At 40.5% G+C, this 23,039-nt stretch overlaps 1 protein-coding gene across 2 annotated transcripts; it reads right to left on the reverse strand.

Moving 5' to 3' along the window:
* Positions 1-1,434: 1,434 nt before the first annotated feature.
* Positions 1,435-22,233, reverse strand: LOC309365668 (stonin-1-like). 2 transcript variants are annotated; one of them, XR_014166243.1, is made up of 5 exons: positions 22,049-22,233; positions 10,264-12,223; positions 4,135-4,337; positions 2,841-3,238; positions 1,435-1,873 (listed from the first exon to the last, which is right to left on the reverse strand). XR_014166243.1 is itself a non-coding variant. In XM_081903961.1 (4 exons), exons 2-4 carry the CDS (start codon positions 12,170-12,172, stop codon positions 3,164-3,166), a joined length of 2,187 nt encoding a protein of 728 aa, XP_081760087.1. In that variant the 5' UTR covers positions 12,173-12,223; positions 22,049-22,233; the 3' UTR covers positions 1,435-3,163. The 2 variants fall into 2 exon arrangements, 1 of the variants encoding a protein (XP_081760087.1); XM_081903961.1 differs by having other exon boundaries at positions 1,435-3,238.
* Positions 22,234-23,039: the final 806 nt, after the last annotated feature.

Here is a 23,039-nt window from a genome sequence, read left to right on the forward strand (position 1 = left end):
CATCTGGCCCTCCATCTGCCTCTCCCCAGGCATCACCTCACTGTCAACGCTTTGCATCCTCAAGTGTTTGACAAGACTGGAATGTGTCATGAATTCAAAGAATGGCTGTTGTTTGCCTGATTGGAGCCTAGATGATGGTGGTGATGATGATGATGATGATAAATTATTTCTTCCCCAGCCACTATGGGTGGGTTTCAACAGAACATTAAAAACAGAATAAAGTTTCAAACATTAAAAACTTCTCTAAAGACGGCTGCCTTCAGATGTCTTCTAAAAGTCAGATAGTTGTTTATTTCCTTGACATCTGATGGGAGGGCATTCCACAAGGTGGGTGCCACTACTGAGAAGGCCTCTGCCTGGTTCCCTGTAACCTCACTTCTCACAGTGAGGGAACCGCCAGAAGGCCCTCGGAGTTGGACCTCAGTGAGAGATGGGGGTGGAGACACTCCTCCAGATATACTGGGCCGAGGCCGTTTAGGGCTTTAAAGGTCAGAACCAACACTTGAAATTGTGCTCGGAAACGTACTGGGAGCCAATGTAGGTCTTTCAAGACCGGTGTTATATGGTCTCGGTGGCCACTCCCAGTCACCAGTCTAGCTGCCGCATTCTGGATGAGTTGCAGTTTCCAGTTCACCTTCAAAGGTAGCCCCATATAGAGCGCATTGCAGTAGTCCAAGTGGGAGATAACTAGAGCATGCATCACTCTGGCAAGACAGTCTGTGGGCAGGTACACAGAGGTACGCACTGCCTCCCCAACCAACAAGTATGCAAAGCAACACAGTTGCACCACACTTCACAAGTGACAGTGTGCACAGTTCTCTTCAGCCAATGATTTAAAATGAAGAGTTAGACCTCTGGAGTGCTGTGCTGGAGACAAGATCCATTTCCCTTTTCCAAAATGCATTTGCCACCCTTAAAAATCTGGAAAGGGTTATGTTTTTCTATACCAGAGTACAACAGAATCCTGTTGGAATAAATGGGGTTTGAGCTATCATATGAGCTTGAAAATGACAGCCTAAATGTGAAAGGCAAATTGGCTAGTATTTGAGCCTCAATATGACCTAAAGCAAAAACCAACATTTTTCCTCCTCTGAAACCCAAAAAACACACACCATCCATCTATCTAACAAACAGCATATACCAGAGCTATTATCACCTAAAGGCTATTTTGACATTTCAAGACAATTTACTAGTAAAATGAGATTAGAGAAGCTGTTGGATCTTCAAAATTAACTGTTGGGACAAAGCTACATAGAGAATTGAGACTGTAACTTAATATCCACTTCCATTGAACTGGAATTATAATATAAACTATGTTTTCCCAGATTAATAAAACTCAATTTATTCTAAATCATTTTCCCTTTGGGGCGAATTAGCTGAAGTGTTAAGGTCCATATTTAATATCTGCAGCAGGGACAAAATATTAAAGTGAGATGAAGTATGCTATTACAGCTTTATTCCAAAAAGACTTACACACAGCAAATATATCATCTAGAGCAATCGCAATAAAGCAGAAATCCATCAATACAGATTAAAACAGAGACAGACACTTCTCTGGCTTCTAGAGTATACAAGAAAGGCCTCAAAAAGCAAAGAACAAAGATGATGTCTCCCACAAGGGGACAAATAGAACTGTCCTACAAGCTTAAAAGTCAGCATCTAAAAGGTTAAGGTGATTGTCAAAGCATTTACAGTTTCATATTTCCTTTAGACTTAGAAGTCTTCTGTGGCACACCCCTTAAGCAAACTCTAGCTCAGCTGGCAACGCAAAGGAACATCTCGCTTTCCACGTTCTTCTGGAGTCTCCTGGATCTTATAGCTTCTTTGACTAGCAATTCAGGACATGCTTTTGTTCCAGATGTAACATCTGTTCCTGTTGGAGATCCAAAATAATTCATAATAGTTGGCAATGTGTTAAAAATAACTCTGTTCTGTCCAAGATCCTGAAATGAAAACTTTGCCTCATCCTTTCAGGTCAAGAATTTTTATTACCCACAATGCCTCCCCCCCCCCATGAGCCCAGGCAGAGTCCCCTTCCAAAGAATGAAAGGAAAAAACTTCCATTTACACATTCAAACAGGAGAGGCCAAAAGAGCAGCACTTATTAGCTATTTGAAACATGGTATGCCTTCCTGTGTGGAAGAATGTATGCAATAGATTTCAAAGAAATACTGAAAGCAATGAATTAAATTCCTGACATTAACTATTCTGAAAGCCAGTGTAGATTTGCAATTCAAAAGTAACATTTTTCATACACATATTCCTCTGTACAGGAATAATATAGTGGAATAATCCAAAAAGATGCCATTTATGAGCCACTGAAACTTTTATCTGCTCTGCCAAATGACACCCCTTTTCAATATACTTTAGGCTTGCATTATTTACCAATACTGGGAAGAGTAAGACATATGATTACATTCACAAAGTACCTACAAAAATATATATACAGTATGTGCACAACTTATGCACGTTTAACTTGTTTGCATTCAGCTATGTGTTCATGACAAAAAAAAATAAATAAAAAGGGAGTGGAAAGGTGGGGTTCCAGGAATCAGCCTGGACAGCTAAGTTGGTTAGAGCTGATAGCGCCAATGTTGCAGGTTTGATCCCTGTATGGGACAGCTGCTTATTCCTGCACTGCAGGAGGTTTGACTAGATGATCCTTGGGGTCCCTTCCAACTCTATGATTCTATAAAAATGACTTTGGCAATCCCACCCCACACTGAACAGTGTTTGGACTGTACACAATTTTGGCTTTAGGTGCAATCCCCGGAATATAACCCCCACATAAGTTGCAGGCTTACTGTAATACATAACTTAATTTGAAATTTATAATTTACCTTTCTGGACCAGGGCAAAATATATATTTGATGTTAAGTCTAAATGCTTCATATGCAACTGCCTTACAAGAGTTCATATCAAGTGCCACTAATTTTCAAGATACTGTGAATTGACTTTGTGTGCTTTAGCTTTTTAAAGGATAACATTGGTCAGTAAGCTAAGTTAGGAGCACAAACTTCCAATGGCATCTGGTCTTTCAACATGACAAACTGCAGAGAATATGCTGTAATCCACTGCCTTGCAAACTCATTTGGAGGCAATATATAAAGTACTTTCCCCCACAGTCCTAGCAGCACAACAGACTCTTCAGTTCGATTCCTCACTACTGCATTTGACAACTGCCACATTTATTGGAATCTTCGCCATCAAGCCTTATCCATTTCTTCTCAATTTCAACCTGTAATATGAAAGCAAAAAGGTTGTATTCTTTTTACAAAGCAGTAACATTACTGTAGCTCTTGACACTATACCCAGTGAGCCAATAGCTGGCATTCTAATCCTATTAAAAATTAGATGACAATAATGAACCAGGACTTGTGCAACCAGCAATCACCTGCTAGAGTAGAAGCCATTTTTGTTTATAGCATAAGAACACAAGACATCCTGCAGCACTTTGTTGCAAATTAAAAGTTGCAGAGTGCATGAGGTTTATCAAAATCTACCTCATCAGATACATACCCCAAGTAGAAAACAAAATATAAGAACAAGAGGAAAAGTAAATACTATTATTGATTAAACTTACATCCTACCCTTTGTCCTAGGACCCCAGGTTACAATGCTATAAATATAAAACAATCAATACTGAAGCAGAAATTTAAAAACCGACAACATAATAGGTAAAACATATATCAATTTTCGGCAGTGCAGGTATCAATCTTCAGTAAACAGAATCCTACTCTGAGTTTGAGTTGAAAGCTAACCCTACACGTTTCAGTTTTAAACTGCTTTTTCACTGGCTAAGTCTGTACGGTGTGAAACTATATTTCAGTTTCCTTACCCCCCTGTCCCAAAATAGGTTTATCTTTGCATTTTACTGCAGTCCCTCAAAGCTGCCATGCTACAGTAGAACTGAAAACTTAAGTTCCTACAGGCTTAGTATCTCTAGGATTCAGTTCTTGAGCTATAGGTTTTTACAAAATATACCCTACTGACAGTTAGCTCATGGCCCAGAATGCCTTTATTGTGCCTTCGTGACCATTTTAGCTGATGCTTCCTTGCATAGCTGCCTGACTTGCTTTGTTGCCTTGATGTTCCAAAAGGCTAAAGAACAAAACAAGAGGACAAGAAGATTACCTGGCAGTTGTAACATGCTTTACGTATCACATGTTTCTGGGGTTGGATGTCACTCTCGATGCCCAATGATTTAACTTCAGTTCCGGAAGCACATGCATCAGGCACAACAAACTGCACTGTGGCAAAGGGATACCAATCAGAGGGGATTTCCTGATCCGATCCAAGTTCTAGCTTGTAGGACAAACTGTGCGGATGATCTGGACCTTGAGAAAAGGATGGAGGGAATGTCACAGGAATTTAGGCAAGACAAGTAGCTGAGAGAACAATCAAGTTACTGGAGGTTTTTGCTAAGCTGTGATTAAGCAGAGCAACCCAATGAAAGAGGAAAGTAGCTCAGCAGGTCACAAGCACCACCAATGCCTGGTTTAAAAAAAGGAGCATTTGCTCCCATTCAAAGCTGCTCTTTGTATCTCAGAAGGCTAGAAACACTTTTATAATTCGCCATCACAAATAGCTCTATATTACATGAAATTATTCACCATTTCAAGTATACTCCATCATCAGTAATCCCCACCAAACACCTTCATTCTAACACATAGTCCAGATGGGCTTTTGCCCCTTAATTTTCCCATCTGCAAGTTACTGTCGGAGTGTAGTCACTTGTACACCAATGTACCAATATGGTTTGACAATATGGTTGTCAATATGCCTTGTCAATATGGTTGATAAAGAAACAGAAGCTCAGGTTCAGGCACAGAACAGTTATACTTTATAGGTTGCATAGACCCATTTAAATTAAGGGAGGTAATTTAGCCAAGGACATTAATTTGAATGGGTCTACTCTGAGTATGACTACAACCTTAAGGCATCACCTTTCTCAGTGGCAACTATTTAGAAAACTACAGTTATTAAATCATACAGTTTCTATTTATTTTGTGAATGCTTCTATAGCAAAAAGCTCCCTGCAGAAACAAGCAAGAAAAGAATTAAGGCAATTACACTAAGTCCGTAACTTATGCGGGGGTTATCTTCCGGAAATCGTGCCTAAAGCCAAAATCACGTCAAAGCATATTGGGTTCAATGGTGGGTGGGATTGCCAAAATCTTTTTTCCCTGGACACCTGTCCTCTTTCCACTTTTTTTTCTCTGCCAAGTGCGTAAATCTTAATTTGCGCAAGTTAAATGTGCATAAGCTGCGGGCTTATTGTACTCCATTAATGTGCAAACTTTGTTCATGTAAGAGCAACCAAAAAAACTTCACCGAGAACTGTTTAAACCACCAAGAGGCTTTACTCATCACAAAGCTTTGCCAATGTATGAAAATGTTGGCCAGGATGCCTGAAGATCTGAGGCTTAAAATTAATGATACAGGATTTGACATCATCAAACAACAAGTGCTTCTACAAGAAGCCTCTAGCAGAGATTAAGTGGAGATGCTCATGATTCAACTGAATCTGATGGAATTTACTTTAGAATGCATCTTAAGTATATGGATAATCATTAAAATTCCAAAATGGGTATGTTAAAATACAGTATGCAGTGAAGTATGTCTTGGGTATCAGAAAGAGGTAGTAAACTGGGAATTTTATCTTCAGTGAAGGATATAGTAAACACAAACATGTGTACTTCAACCTAAACTGATCCTTTTTGAAATAAAAAGCAGCTTCAAAGTAGAAGCAATCTAGCATAAGAGTCTTATGGCAAGAGTGGGGAGGAGTTAGCCTCTCTCTTCCTCTCTCTGCATTCTCTCCTACAAACATCACCCAAGGAAGTTTTAATGGAGGCATCTGCATACAATGTTTCACCCAATTTTTAAACACTATTTATATTTTTCCAGCACTTGATTAGGAATGTACATTTAGCCAAGTAATCAGGGCATCTTTTCTAATCAGGCAGAAAAGGAAAGATTTCTAATACAAAAACAGCAGGAGGCAGGCGCCAACTTAGAAGTAGTATTCCCTCTCCTCTCTTACACAGTAGGGACTGACTTAAAATGTTGAAATTCATACATATGCCATCTAAAAAAACAAAAAGTATGCAGAAAAATGTTTCTTACTCAAAATGCTAATGTATGCATATTTAATTATTCTAGTACTGTAATGCATAGAGTCAATCAACTAAAATTTTAAGGAGGCAACAGTCCTATTTTTTATGTACATAACACTTCACAATCTCTTATTACTACTTTATACAGTAGTTCACTGTTCCCACTTCAAAGACACTCTCCCAGCCTCAGATCTTTTCATTTGCAATATGAGGGAAATGCAACAGCACAATAAGAAGGTGGGGAATATCATTTAGGAAATTGTCCCTATAAATGCCAGGTAATGTTATGTAAGCAGAGTGTCCAACTGTTCAGGCAACCGTTGGAGTTCCATGGATTGTTACCTAATAATCATAACTGATATGGAAACAAACCAACCAGAAATCCCATAAAATAAACACTCAAAAGCTCATTTTGGCATTCCACATTGACGACTCACAGCATGTATTAGACCAGGGGTGGGATTTTTACTCTTAATTTTGTTTGCTTATGTTCTCCATTATATCAAATCCTTTAACAATTTACTATAAGCTTGAAAAGAAGAACAGTGAGGCCATGCTGCCAAGAAAGCATTCCCTGGAACAAGGCAGACATATTACCAGCAGTTATTGGAAAATCCAATGTGAAAATAATCTAGGAACTAGACCCCATGTGATTTCATTTAAAAATGATTAAGAAAGATTGTGGTTAAGGGATCATTGTTTCAATTTGGATCTGAAGTCACATTTCTCCCATAGTTTTGAGTTAAAGTCACATTTCTGCCATATTTACATCCTATCAACAATAGGATTAGCAAGCTGTCATTCTTTTCCTCATGCAAAGCTGTATTTGTTTTGGAATTGGAAACTTTATGCATTCTGGATGAACACCCATTCACACAACATTGGATCTCACTCATTTTCATTACTATAGATTCCAGACTGAACCCAGGGACTTGAAGACCTTGCTTGCAGACTCAATTTTCCTTTTGTCAAATTGGGGAAAATGTGTCACACAGGAGGATGCTAAAAGACTCCATGCCTCCATAAACACATACATTAATTGTGTAAGCTAAACATTTGAAAAGGGCTATGACATGACAACAGCATAGCAATGTTGGCTGTGGCCTCTCAAAAACTGCAAATGTCTTGATATAGACAAATGTCTATAACTGCAAATGTCTTGCTGTAGTCTGGAAACATGCATATGAGCTAGGCCTTATCTTATTTCCCTCGTTGACCTTTAGATTAAACAATAAGCAGACTTCACTTTCATAATTGATTACAATTGTTTCAAATTTAAAATCTTTTTCAATGCAGGGGAAATCCATTATTTATCTATCGCTAGCAACTCTTCCAAGTAACACTTTCACTTAACTTTGCTCTTATGCAGTTTTAAAATCTACCCCACTAAAGTGACAAAGGGAAACTTAGTCCTTGTATTAGTTAAAGAGTTGTTTTAAAGTTATGATATAGTATTTTCATCTGTCCCATCCCCAGCATATTTAAAGATGCACAAATATACCTACATACATTCCTGGGAGAGATGAATCATCCTAATCACCAGAGGACACTAAGTGTCTCCTCCAGAGAGCTAGCAAGTATGTATGTATGTGTGCGCCACCACATACAAAGTGGGTTTAAATCATATACCCCGGTGTACTTCTGAAATCAGATTGTTACAATGGCCAGTGTACCTTTCACCTGACGGTTTCAGTTCTTTTATTTTGATGCAAACTCAAGTTACTATTATTTATACTTTTATACCCTGAAAGGCTTGCCTACTGCAATATACAACATATAGGGCTGCACTCTATTATTATGTTACTGAAGAATGTGACAGCCAACTCCCTAATGACTCTCAATGACTGGCTGGCTGGCAACCAAATGGAGCCATTCTATGCAGGCTTTTCCCATAGACAAGGACCTGGCTATCATATGAACAGGCCTTCATAGCAGTATTTTTTAAATCATAATAACAGAAGAGTATTTTAAATTATTACTAAAGCTACATCATTTTAAAAGTTATTTTTGTATGTTGAAAACACAAACAAACAGGACCATATATAATCTCAAACTGCTCCACACCTTCAATTTCAACTAAGACTGAAATACAGAACTTACTGCTGAGCAGGCATATACAGGATTATATCCTGTATTATATTAGATCACTTCCCCTATCACTGGGGGAAAGGTTATAGCATACTTGGCTATGATAAAAAGCTTGAGTGCTTGTGCTACACTAGATATTTATATAATGAAATATTAGTAGAACAGAAGTGTAACTGGAGGCCGTCTCTTGTCACTGTGGATATTCCAGCACTAACGTGGACTGAATGCATTAGCTAGTCCACCAGCATAGCACTAGAGGATATTTCTTTCCAAAGTAGATCTAGTATGTCAGCTGCAATGGACTTAACAGAACTCAAGAATCTCAAGAAAAGGCTGGCAGTACAGCCATCTAACTGTTACAATACTGCTCTCTTTTGGTTGATAGAGGCTATGTCAGTAGATAGAGAGAAAAAGGACGATATTCTTTACAATGGGCACTCCAGACCACATATTTCCAAAATTCAGAAACAGGAATACCACAAAAAGTTCTATTTTGCATAAATATATCTCTTATTCTACCATGTTGTTCCTGTAGAAAGCTCAGACCAGAGACAAACACTGATTAGGCATACTTAAGCAGTGTTTGTCTCTGGTTTGAGCTTTCTAAGGGAACAACATAGAAGAATAAGAGATGCCAACAGAACTAATTATTCAAATTCATTTACAGTGGTACCTTGGTTGTCAAACGGCTTGGCTTCTGAACAAATCAGCTCCCGAATGCCGCAAACCCAGAAATGAGTGTTCCAGCTTGCGAACATTTTTCGGAAGCTGAACGTCCGACGCGGCTTGCGCAGCTTCCGATTGAGTGCAGGAAGCTCCTGCAGCCAATCAGAAGCCGTGCCTTGGTTTTTGAATTGTTCTGGGAGTCGAATGGACTCCTGGAACAGATTAAGTTTGACAACCAAGGTACCACTGTACTGGAAGAATTCATACTACAAAATGAGGTGTGGGGTTTCACTGCCATGTGTTGAACTTTGGCTCTTTCGGTTAACTATGCTGCATGACTATGCTTTTACTTAGCAAACATAATGCAAAAGCTCACAGAATACATTTTTTAAAAACACATGCTATTTTTAGTGTGTGGTACACACAAATATGAGTATGCAACATGAAAGCAAAAAAGGCTGTTGCGTGTTTCAATGTGTACCTCCTTCTTATCATTTTAGGGAGGTCTCTATTTTTAAATTTCTCAGTAAGTTGCAATATTTCTAAAAACAGCAATTAGACAAGCTATTATTACTTTCTCATTTTTGCTTTTAATGATCATACATATTTTACATTCTGTAACTTTTTATATTTGTTGTCTGTGGACCATAAGTAAATTATATTCTTATATCACCTTCAAAGTAATGCAAAAGATCAGCCATAGACTGGCTTCTATGAATTGCAATTTCCAAGGACAACAGAATTTCTTCCTGCAGCCTAACATGAAATTCTTTTTTTTTACTTTTGCATACTTTTGAAGACGCAGAGATGCACTTCATACCTGGAAAGGTAATACCAAATTTATTTGGATGTCCAAGATAGAAAGACACCAGTTCCAGAACAATTTAGAAATTCTTACCCCTACACACTTCCTTTTCCAATACATTGTAGTACACGCAGTGAATTTACAGAAGTTAATTGTAGCCACCTAGGGAGAGGGAGTTTGATTCCTGGATCTAATAAAGAAAAATCCCAGAATACGAAACAAAATAAACACTTTCAAATATGAAGGTGCCAAGACTTCTTAAACGGAATGTGAAAAGCAGGCCTAATTATCACTTGGCTTGAATCAAGCATCTATCAAAGCTGCTTTGTTAGGTTGGTGTGGTTAAAATATTCAGATTTCTAAAGCACAGGAATGTGTGCTATATCAAGAGTATCTTTCTTTTTCCCAGCTCAATAGCACACACAATTCACCATCTGCAGCCTTCATACCATACATTTTAATCAATTGGCCAGTAAAATCTCTGGAGTTGTCATATTGTTAACCCACTATGAGAAAATGCAATTCCCTTTCAGCACAGCTTTATACCATTTTTAGAAAAAATCTTTATATAAAACAAATATTTACTTGAGTTTTTATCGGGAAGTCTGTCAATCTTCCACACAATAGCTCTATAGGCACTTTCATATTTGGCTGTTCCAATTGAGACCTGTATTACAGGATCAGATTCAATCTCAGTTAAAGAGCCAAGGCATGTTCTTCTGTTCATTTTTGCTTTCAGAGACTTCTGTCTTTGGAGGTTCATGGTCCAAAGAGTTTTAATCCACTGTGAGGGAATAGGAAAGTGTACCATAATACTTTCACAGGGTTTCATGGAATTTGAATGCACTGAAGTCAGAGCAGAAGAGGACATGTTTATGAAAGCTTGCAGTTCAACATAAGCTCCTTGTACTACCACCATGGCCTTGACAGAAAATGGAAGATCAGCTCCATTATACCATGTCCTGAAACGCATCAGTTCTAACCTACAGCCTTCTGTAGGTGTAAATTTAATTATCCTTGACTGCTCAAATTCTTGTTTTTTCACACATTGATGGAAGTGATAGTCAATTATTTCAATCCATTTTTTCGCATCCTTTTCAAAGTATTGCTCATCTTTGCTCTGAAGCTCCAGATCATTCAGCGTCAAAAAGCACTCAGAGTTTCCATTCACAAAACTCAAGCAATAAATATGGGTGATGACAGCACTTTCAACTAGCTTCCCTTCTGCTTTAGTGATCCTCCCTGTAAAGTTGTCCACTATCTCCAGGATCATTTCCTGTTCTTCATAGTGTTTTTTTGGTTTTGAAATAACAGGAAGCTTCATTAACTCTTCCTCCACTATCACCAGGAAGTCAGTGAAGTCATTGTAATCAGTCGTTCCCAGCTTTAGCATCTGTTCTATCTCTGGTTCATGAACCACTTCAGCTTTGGGATGATACTTCTTTCTCTCCACATAAGACACATGCTCAATTTTCACAGTATGGATTTTCCCAGAGATACTGCAATTCTCTAGCTTGGGTTCTGAAAGTTTACAAAATGGCTGCAGCTGAAATTCTTTGAAAGGTTTCTCAAGGCCCTTTTCATAATACATTTGTAGGATTCCTCCAGGTAAGACCTTAAGGTATATAGGCCCCCACTGCCTTGATGACATCATATTCTTCTTTTCGGGAATCCTCAACATGAAAGGCCAGCCATCTTTTCTTTGGCTGCTGAAGAGGCTGTGTGGAAGAAACGAAGAAAAGCCATCTCCCGTATATATGTATGGCATGGCTGTCAGAGTCCTTTCATTATCTGAAGTATCAGTTTGCAAGTGCTCAAGCCTCTCACAAATATAGTGGAATGATCCCTGATTGAGACTTTTCTGATCAGGGAACCTGTCCTTTTCACTGGAAGAGCTACTATCCTTTTCAAGGTTTGCATCCTTTTTGTGCACATTGATGGATGTATCTGGTGAATCTTCTGACCAAAATGGACTAGCAAAAGCACAGTCATTCTGAATGTATTGGAAGAATGTTTCTGATTCCAGGGAATCTTCTGGTTTCTTTGCGCTTTCCTGATGAGTGGCATTTGCACCATCTAATGGCTCTGAGACTGAACATTCTGAGTGGTGCTGAGCCTGAGAGGTACCAGTCAGTTTTTGAGAAGATGTCCCACCCACTGGCAGAATATTAATGTTGGATGACAACTCTGGAATAGGATAAAGGTGCTGAATTCCAGATTTTGAAAATAAAGGGCTGACTGAATAATCTTTAGTGGGTGTACATAGTGGAGAATTGCTAGGAGGTCCAGGGCTAAAGTAATAGTCAACTACAGGAGAGGAGAGAGGAGGATTGCTGGAAGATGGAGATTGGCTCAAGGAATCAGGCATTTTAGGCAGATGGAGTTTAAGCCCATTTGCTTTGCAGGCACTATGACTTCCCCCTGCTTTCTGAGGAGAATGGAATAGGGGTTCGTCTTCAAATGTAACCCAATTTGCAGGATTCGTTGTAAACATCTTGTTGGAACAAGTTGGAGATACACAGCTGAAGTCTCACTTGCAAATCATCTGTTTAAAAAGAGAAAATGAAATGTGTAAGAAAATGAGTACTATCTTTCTAAGAGCATATCCCCATGACAAACTTAGACCAGTTTCAAGCCTTCGAGGAATCCCTGAAATTGTGATTGTGAATAAACTGGAGAACCTCCAAACCACAGCACTTTCCCAGAACTGTAACTCCCAGGGTTTTATTACTAGAATAGTGAAACTGGTTTTAAATGAGCATAATAGATATTTTCATCAGCCCTAGACATCTTATACCTTGGACCCTAGTGGTTCTTAACGAATGGCAAAGATGACAAATCCAAAAGGGAGAGACCAATTCTGGATAGCCAAAAAAATTGTGGGGACTCACCTTATACAAATATGGATATGCAATATATTTCTACTTTATTTGCTGTAATTTACAATAATGCAGGGTAGAGACAAAAAAAAGAAAGGCATTTTCTCTACCCCAAATTGCTGATATTGACAAGCTTGTATTATCAGTGGCTACAAAAAGCAAGGATACAGGGCAAGAGCTTATTTTGATAGGTACACAAAGAAAACATATTTGTGCGTGATATTTGTATCCTAGTGTCTGCAGGCACTTCCAAACAGCTTGCTTATACAGTAGAGGATTCATTATTGTATTGTTTGCATAAAGTTTGCAGAGAGCTTAGACAATGACAGCTATTCACTGAGCATTCATTCCAATTTATTTGTGGGGAGGTTAGACGATGCTGAGTCAATAAATCTTTATCACACACTTTTCACTGCATTTTCCTTATCACAAAAAGGCCATGGCAGGGGAATAGATTTGTTTTGCAAGAGTGCCAAATCAACTTTCATTGTACAACCTGAATTTACTGGTAAGTGTGTGCATACACCCACACTGATATTATATGAAAAGCCCAAGAAGCCTTAATTTCTTAATCATATGCTTCAATCAGGAACTCATTCATAATTACAATTCTGTTTCCTCTGCTAATGCAGTTTTGAGACAACACTTAATTTGGTCTCTCTTCATCAGGGTTACAAAGGCAATTATTCCCAAAACATTTTTTTTACAAAATGCAATATACTAAAGAAGGTATGGAGGTAATATAAAATATTTGTTTAGTAAAGGGCTTCAGGATTATATACAATATAGTGTAGACCCAATTATTTTAGTGCAATGCTCAAGAAAAAATGGTTTGAATTCCTTTTTGGAATTCTAGTTTTTGCAAGTTGCCAAGTATTTAATGCTCCAGCCAATAAGCACAATAAGATAGACTTTTTCCAGATGAAATCCTTCTCTGTGGTGTCTATTCCTATGCCTGTCAACAGAATTACAGTTATCACTTATTACTTTGCCAGCATCACCCAGGGTCCTGTGGGATTGGGGGGTGGGGCAAGAGCCAATTGGAGGCTTAACTGCCTTTGTTTGGGTCCATGAAGTGTTTGAGAGATGTTGGAAGTAAGCAGAGAGGGGAATTCTTGACCACCAACTTAAGGAGACTGAGCCAGCTGATCCTGAAGAAAGTGTCCCCAGATAAAAAACTTGTGGCAGGACTCTGATTTGCAGTTTGGGACAGGAGGTGAAATGGACTGGCCCGGGGACAGCAAGAAGAAGAGATGAAGGGGATCATCCAAGCCACTTTCTTTATTCCTCTTAACAGCCCATCGCCTCATCTGGAAGTTAGCTTGGCTATTCCAAGAATTAGAAGTGGGCCAGGCATACAGCCTAACCCGCCCCACTCCAAAAAAACACCTCTATTATTTGTCTGTTAATATATGTGTGATTTCCCCCCCTGTTTTACAAAAGCCATTTCCTGTTGCCCTTCTGGAAAAGAATCTTGCACATGTTTGCAGTTTAGGTATTATGGACAGCAGATGTACTAATACAGATCAAAGCAGAACCCTGCATTAAATTTCTGATGTTAAGGTTTGCACACGTGCTCTGTCATATTAATTAAATGTATCAGTTTTTGTTCCTTCTGATTTCATGAAAAATGTTAAGTTCCACAAGAGTCATGAACACCTTTCTCTTCTCTTGCTGCATTAGAATGGCATTCTGCTTCACCATGAAGTTAACAGCTCTGGAGAAAAATGGAGCCAGTCTTAAAGAAACACAAACACAGCTGCAGCTTCCAATTCCTGAGCTCTTTATCACTAACAAGCCTGCCACAGAATAATTAAATATTAAAACACAATTTGCGGCTGGACAAAGGAGCATGGAGATCAGGTGTGCCCGTGAGCAAAGAAGCATGGAGATGAGGCGTGTCCGTGGGCAAAGAAACATGGAGATCAGGCAGGTGGGGAGCATAAAGATTGGGCATGCAGCTGGGCAGAGGAGCATGGAGATTGGACATGCGGTAAGTCAGGCACGCACACACATAGATGGGAGCAAGGGAGGAAAGAAGTTGAGCAACACAGGGCAATGTGGTAGGTCTTATTTTTACTTAGTGTCGTCTGGGAGGGAAGTCAGCGATTCAGCATCAGCAGTGGCTTCATGAAACTGTGCTTTCTGCCAGCTGCTTCCAGGCAAAGGCATGTTGTACACACACACGGTGTGCTTCACGATGTATTTATTGCCAGCTCAATTATTTTTAAATGGTTATCATCATGTGGTCTAGAAACCGGTACTGAACAATGTATCAGTATATTGTTCAGCTCTACTGGCCATCAGGCAATAGCTTTTCCCATCTGCCTTGTCTCACCCTACAGCCCCAGGAACCTTCAGAATGGAGCTACTGCCATGGGTATTATGTGTATGTGTATTTTAATGAACTGAATAAAATAGAAGATTATGAGTCATGGGGATGGGGAGTGTGTGTAGATGAATTCAACTGTGCTTAATTTACTTTTTGGCTGCTGTTTTGTTAATGTTGTTAATATTTTTTATAAATTATGAATGCTGTAGTACTTTATGAATCCTATGACTTTTATTGTAATTGTGCTGTTTATCTTTTTTTTTAGTTGTTTTGTTAATGGTGTTTTATAGAAGATTTAATTATTTTATATTATTTATGTTGCATTTTGGGATGTTCTCTTATGTTATTGTTACTAAGCCACTTTTCAATGAATTTGAATGAAAAGTGGCATAGAAATATAATAAATCAAATCAAATCTGGTCTGGTCTGGTCTCTGAGCTAACTGCTAGGCATGCAAGCTCAAGCTCATATTTAATCACCAATATGATTCAGACCAAGGGACGCTGGTGGCGCTGTGGTCTAAACCACAGAGCCTAGGGCTTGCTGATCAGAAGGCTGGCGGTTCGAATCCACGCAACGGGGTGAGCTCCCATTGCTCGGTCCCTGCTCCTGCCAACCTAGCAGTTCGAAAGCACATCAAAGTGCAAGTAGATAAATAGGTACCGCTCCAGCAGGAAGGTAAACGGCGTTTTTGTGTGCTGCTCTGCTTCGCCAGAAGCAGCTTAGTCATGCTGGCCACATGACCCGGAAGCTGTACGCTGGCTCCCTTGGCCAGTAAAGCAAGATGAGTGCCGCAACCCCAGAATCATCCGCGACTGGACTTAACAGTCAGGGGTCCCTTTACCTTTATGATTCAGAGTATAAAGCACTGAAACAAGACCTGGTACACCTGAGTAAAATGCAGCGGGAAGGAGACATCTGCATGCCCACAGGCAGCTTGAGTGAACATAAAGTTTGAATTCAAGCAGCTCTTCCCTATGCAGATTTGAAGATTATACCCTTTGAATAGTTAGCACTGAACATGACAGTTAAAATGTTTCAAGGAAACGAAAAGATGCATGCATAAATCCAAAGTTTCTCGAAAGTGTTTACCTATGTAAATGCAGCAGAAAGATATCACTGACCCTCCCATGTGTGTGTAAAGCACTAATATCCATGCAGATTATAATCCAAAAACACACAAAGCTAAATTTATCAGGTGTTTGTATGGTGTGTTCACTCAGCAATTTGCATCATGTTCCCAATCTAAACAGTTAGAGGGAAGAGTATATCATTTTATTGCTTTTCAAGCAGGACAGAGCGTCAAGACAACAATCCTACAATTTCTGGTGTACAACACTTTAATATTCCTCCCTACACTGTTCCTTTAGGATTTCTGACAAAGATCCAAACTGGATGATCCTTAGGACTGAACCCTGTTCCTTCTACATGCAGAAGTGCTACCATCCCTTTAAAACCAATCTGCTAGGTTTGAACTGTTTAAAAACCTTAAAGCAATGCAACTGTCTTGAGTTATTAACCGAGAAAAGTCAGGAAGTTCATATGTGTGTGTTAAGTAAGGACAAAATGCCAGTTTTAACTTGGAATTTCCTGCTAGTTTGATTTACATTCCAAATATTGCTCAAGTTCAACTTCTGGCTATGCCTCACCATGGCTGATGAGCTATTTTTATCCTTTTCCCTAACCACAACTATTTATACCAAAGAGTAATACTCTCTTTTCCATCAAAACATATAAAGCAGAAAAACACTTCTAGAAGTTTTGTGAAATAAAAATCATGGCCGAACATCTCACACACTTTGTACCCCTCAAGTTATAAACATTTCAAGATTCACAAATACTGTATGCCTTATAGTTTAGGCAGGTTTAAAAAAAAGTTTAACAGCATCATGATTTTTCAGATAAAGGAGTGTTTCATCTGAGTATAAGGGAAAATCCACAAGTATACAGAATCAATGGAAACTTATGTCTCTTTGTGTATACTACATAAAGTGGCTGGGGCAGCACAGTCAGGTATGTATGTATGTATGTATTATTATTATTATTATTTTATTATTAAAAATGGGCACAGGATTCAGCATCACAGACACCAAACAAGATGCAATGCAGGCAAGTTAGATCTCCCACTTTTTTAAAAAGTTGCAGCCATAGAAACCACCAATTCAGAAAGGGACCAGTGTGGGTAGATTAATCATTTCTCACACAAACAGAAAGCATCCTCCTTGAAGCTGCTGTTTGCTGTGTAGGTAGAATATTGAATATCCTGTTGTACATGACTTTGATGGCCACAGGCTGTGAAGCAGTTTATGAATTTGTAAAATAAACTGAAAATAATTATGCTTTCGCACAAAGAACAAACAACTGGAGGCGGGGCACAATTTAAAGTAGGCTCTTCCTATTGGAATAGGAACTGGAATTCACAACTAGTTTTGCCAAAAGCTTTCCAACCCCTTCCCATAATTCTCAGAAGCAGAACATAGTATACAAAAGTTAAAATATATAGGCACATCAGCTTGATTTGTGTAACATAATTCCATTTTTCTTGGTGCACAGTTCAGGTTACCTTTGTATAGACTTTTGATTGATTTATTTAGTACAAAGTTCAGACAACCCTGGCTAATAGGACCAAAAAAAATAAGAATGATTGGAATGCAACTGCCTTTCACAATAAAGGAACTTGGCTGTCAGTTTGTCTGAAATCTAAAGTGAGTTTAAATCAGAGTAGCTGAGATGGCTTTCAGTTTATAGCAATGTAGTGTCAGTGAAGACCGGCTTGATATGAGGAAATTCTACGTTTGTGCAAATTATATTGGTAGAAACTGGAAGAGTTAATCTCTGAACACTTCTTGACTCCTCCATGCAGCCTTGCACACAAAGTATTGGTTAGTAAAGTATACTTCCAAGATATGGTGGGTTGGCAAGACCTTTTATTCACCACAGATAGGCTGAAGGCAAGGATCCTACCAACAATGAAAACAGGGAATAAGGATAATCACTAGTAGTTTGTATAAGCCCAGTACTAAAGCTAGCTTTGAAAAACAGCTAACTTGCAACTAAGTAGGAATGCTGGTCAGCAAGCAATTTAGTACAGTCATTCTTCCCAGCCCTTCTGACTGTATTTTAACCACCATGAATACTGGTTGGCTACAGAAAATGCTGACAACTTCAAGCACAGCCACTAACACAAGTAAGCCTCCGTAAAACCTATCCTTTCTAAAGCAGCAGAACAGAAATTAATAATTTTGTAATTAAGGAACAAGTATTTAAAAAACCTAGCCACATGATCTACTACCCTCAAGTATGTTAGTGGAAAGCTGATGTTCCAAAACCTCTCCATTTCTTAGCATTTTGTACAGCCAAATGCTCCCTCCTGTCACTGTGAAGGCTTTTCAGACAAAATTTTCCACTCCCATTGACCACAGCAAGCTCTGGGGCTCTGTGCCAGCTGAAAATTTAAACCCAAGATTTGTAGCTTGGCAATCAGAAACTAATGTTACCACAAAGTTGTTTGCTCTGAGGCTGACTATATTGGCACTGTTTTGCAAAGTTTTCATGAGGCTAACATCATTTTAAAGCTTCTGTACAACAATATATAACAAACCTAAACGGTGACTGTAAGCATAGGATGTAATAAACTCAGCACAGACTAGTGGTGAACAAATCTGGATTTGGAGCACAGGTTCAAACACCTGCCAAACTCCAATTAGGCAAGTTTCATGGCCTGAGTCTTGTCTGTAAAACAAGATAAAATGATTTATTTGTTACTAGCTATGGTGGCATCAAACATCACTGCACTTTTGGAACATTACCTCTAACCTCCCTTCTGCCTCTTTTAATGGAAGATTATGCTAATCATTTTAAAGCAGGTTAGCTAATGGCAACTAGCTGCCCTACCTGAACCTCTGTTTTATCAGGCATGCCCCTAATTAAAGACACTTAACTCTTGTGCCGGTTGTGGACAACCTATAATATATTGGCTAACATGTAGACAAGTTTGTATATGGTTGATCCCAACTTGGGTGGAGAATTGCTCTACATATTCTTAACATGTCTTCCATCCTATAAAAGGTGTTTATGGATTGCTATACGAATTAGATGTTATTACTGTACAAAGTTTAATATATACAATAACTCAAACAGAAGCATGCCAGCACACACACAAACACTCAAGCGCACTGTTTAACTTTCAAAAATACTGGAACAGAGAAAACACATTTTCCTGAGCTAGCACCTAACAAAAAGTCAAAGAATGCAGCGTTATCCCACAACCAGGGGTAGCTATTACCTCCAAAATTGGGACTGTTATATGTCCCGTATATGCTAGAAAGCCGCTCCCACAATGCTTTCCCTTAACTCTGCTCCACCCCGATTTTCCATGTACATCGTATACCTATGAATACCAGTTGTGGATGCTGCCCTCATGTCATGTTTGTAAGTTTCCCAGAGATATCTGATGAGCCAGTAGTGGAAACTGGAGTACAGAACCAGATAAAATCAAGTGGCTTGCCCAAGACAACACACTGTGAGCAGAGCAAAGTTGGAATCTGAAGCACAAGCCAGGTTCCCAAAACAATTTCTTTGCCAATTAGCCTTCTCCCAAAGCATTTCACCTTTTGATTCTCCCAAAAGACCATTTGTTTCCAATATTAATTTCCCAATATATTTCATCCCACTTTCCACCCCTATTTGTTCCCACTCCCCACCCCACACCACGAGAGAAAAATAATAATCCATCACTACCAAAACAAAATACATCTGTTCACTTGCTTCACCTAGTTAAAGGAAAACAAAGGAGAAAATACAAGATAAAGAACTTGCACCATTCTCAAATCATTAGCCAACCATCAGGGAGGAAAACAAAGTCTTGTGGCACCTTAAAATTTTCAGCTGTGCTGCAACCAGCTAACATGGCTACAAATCTTTAGGAACAAGTAATTCTGGTACTTTTGTATCAATGTATTCAAATGGCAACTGCAAACATTTTTTACCCTTTTCAAAGTAGCAGATTCAGCGCACAAAGTAACTACAATTACCTATAATAGAGAAAGGAAGCCTAAAAGAAAGTCAGTGTTTGGCTCTGAAGGAGAAGACAGGCTGAATCTTTGGATTTTGAGAAAGAAAGTGACCCCTCAGATTTAATACTTGAAGATTGCTATTTACAAACCTTTCCCAAATAAGTTATTAAAGGTAAAAAGCACTCGCTGCAGAGCTGCAGTGTTTGGAATGCAAGTATTTCTACTGTGTAGAAAAAGGACAAACTTTCTATATCATTACTCTTTTAAATAACCATAACCCTCCAAATGAAGTGCATCCCTACAATTTCACTCTCAAGGTCATCCAACACATTTTAGCCACTGCCATTTCACCCTAATCAGGCACCTGGAATAGGGCAGGGCTAATTTTTTCCTTGCTTGCAAAGCATGCTTATAGCAGATAAATACAATCACAAACACAAACACATATTATATCCTCCTATTCACCTCTGTATCAAAGCACTGGAGTGGGGAGCCATCATTTTGACATTCTTTAAACTATTTAGTTGTCAGGACAACACTAGGTAAAATAATCTATACAGTGGTACCTTGGGTTACATATGCTTCAGGTTACAGACTCCGCTAACCCAGAAATAGTGTTTCAGGTTAAGAACTTTGCTTCAGGATGAGAAGAGTAATCATGCTCCAGCGGCGTGGCGGCAGCGGGAGTCCCCATTAGCTAAAGTGGTGCTTCAAATTAAGAACAGTTTCAGCTTAAGAACGGACCTCTGGAACGAATTAAGTACTTAACCCGTGGTACCACTGTACTAAACAGCTTTGTCCACACCTTTGGTGGGTAAAGATATAAATAGCTTCTAGCCACTGCAAGAACAGGAAAAAGTGATGGCAGTTGTTCCAGTCCAGTTAGGGAGGGGGGCAGAGGATGGGGTGACTTGTAATGTCAAACAGCAAAGAAAGGCTTGAAATAAAAGCAGCATCCAACAACTATGGAGAAAATGGAATTAATAGAGTTAGAAAGGACTGTGGAGGTCATCTAATCCAACCCCTTGCTTAGTATAGGAACTGCAGCGCAGTATGCAGAAATAGCATCCCTGACAGATGGGTGCGCTCAAATACATCTAGTGAAGGAAGGCAGTCTTTTCCAATGTTGAATAGCTCTTATTGTTAGGATGTTTCTTCTAATGTTTAGCCACAATCTGCTTTCTTGAACTTTCCACACCTTGGTTCTGATCTTGCCCTTTGGAGCGACAGAGATTAAGTATAAATGGGAAGAATAGTGGGGTTTTTTCGCGCGCCCCCCCCCAAGAAAAGGTATGTATTGTATGTGGTATATCCAGCTCAAGTGTGGTGCTTGCACAAACACAAACTGAAACGAGGCGCAACTTTAAATTTAACAAGCACGCTTTGAAACGAAGGAGATGCGGTAAAACCATCAGCATAGAAGCCGAACTACTCTTGCAGTAGCAGAGCTGCTTCACTAAAAATCGGAAGGGAACAACCAAAGTCCTGTGCACTTTTACTTGGAAGTAAATTTCACAATGTCCCATAAAGGGCTCGCTCTCCCAGGTAAGCGAACCGAGAATGACAACAGAATCAAAAAGAGCGTCTGGGGGGGGGGGGCGCGCCTTAAAAGCCCTAAACGTGGCATAAAGCTTTCGCGGACCGAATCAGATGCGCGAAGTGTTGTTGCCGTTATCCTTTTCTGCGGGGGGGGGGGGATGTAAACCCTGAGGTGAAATGCAAAACGTGTGAGGCATCTGCCTTGCTGGCAATGGCAATAAACCAAGTCGTGTTTCCCCCACCTCCTTCTCCCCCTGGAGAGAGAAGCGGGGGGGGTCTTCCACTAATTTCCCCCAATAGTTACCCTTGGGGTAGAGCTTTGGAGCAGACGTCCACAAGGTCCACAGCCCCCCCCCCCCAACCAGCAGAAACTTCTGGAGGAGCCCCCCACCCCATTGGAAGTCCGAGCAACCATATAAATTGGGGGGGGGAGGTTCCTGTGAGACCGTTTAGCCCAGAGCTAATCGCACCATTATAACCCCCCCTCCCCCGGAGACAGGGGCTGCACCAGCCTCCCTGGCTTCTGGAAGTGAGTCGCCTCACCCTCCCCTCCCTCACACCCGTCCCTCTTTCCGAAGGGAGAAGCGCCCACCCGCCATCCTTACCGGCGCGGGCGCCTCTCAGAGCTCCGGCGAGCGCACTGAGGGGACGCAGCAGGGAGAGAAGGAGGACGGCAGACTCTGCCCGGGGGAAGGCTGGCCGGGACCCAAACCCCAGCCTCGCCTGGCGCGGAGCCGAGGAGAGTCGCCGCCCGCTCCCTCCTTCTCTCCTCAAAACTTCAGGACGGGAGGCCCCGCCCCCTCCTCCTCCCCCTCCCCCCCCAACTCCCGCCCGGCCCTCGCGCTCCTTTTTTTAACTGTCAAAAGCCACCAGCGCGCGACGAGAAGCGGAATGCGCATGCGCGTCCAACGTCCAGCGAGAGAGCTTTTCAGCCCCCTGACGAGGGGCATATACTGAACCGGAGTGAGGCGGGAGCGGGGGGGCGGACGATGGGTAAGCAGGGACGAAGCTCCGCCTCCTCGTCTCGCCGGCTCGAGCCATCTGGGCGCAGGCGCAGTCACTCCCTAGGATTTGTTTTTGTTTGGTGGGAGTGGTGTGGATTTTGGCGCCTTTTTGGGGTCTGAGGCGAAAAGCACCTCCATGCTGGGGGTGGGGATAGGAAGTTGGGGCTTCTGAAGCAGGGCCTGGCCACCATGAGGCAAGGTGAGGTTGGGGGCATCAGGGGGCAGGATGCACAGGGACAGCAGAACCCTCATGTGGGCGGAGAAATCTGAGGGCTCCCTTGGACAAAAAAACAAGGACACCAGCCAGGAATACCAGAGCAAAACAGCAGCCAGTAGGCTTGGTCTTTATTGAAGACTGTCGTGACAGGGCTCCCAAACTTTTATTAGCTGCTAATCCCCATGTTAAAGCTAAAGGGACCCCTGACCATTAGGTCCAGTTGTGACCAAGTCTGGGGTTGCAGCGCTCATCTCACTTTATTGGCCAAGGGAGCCGGCATACAGCTTCTGAGTCATGTGGCCAGCATGACTAAGCCGCTTCTGGCGAACCAGAGCAGCGCACGGAAATGCCGTTTACCTTCCTGCCGGAGAGGTA

This window comes from Podarcis melisellensis (assembly GCF_964234715.1).
Source record: "Podarcis melisellensis genome assembly, chromosome: 3".
Taxonomy (NCBI): domain Eukaryota; kingdom Metazoa; phylum Chordata; class Lepidosauria; order Squamata; family Lacertidae; genus Podarcis; species Podarcis melisellensis.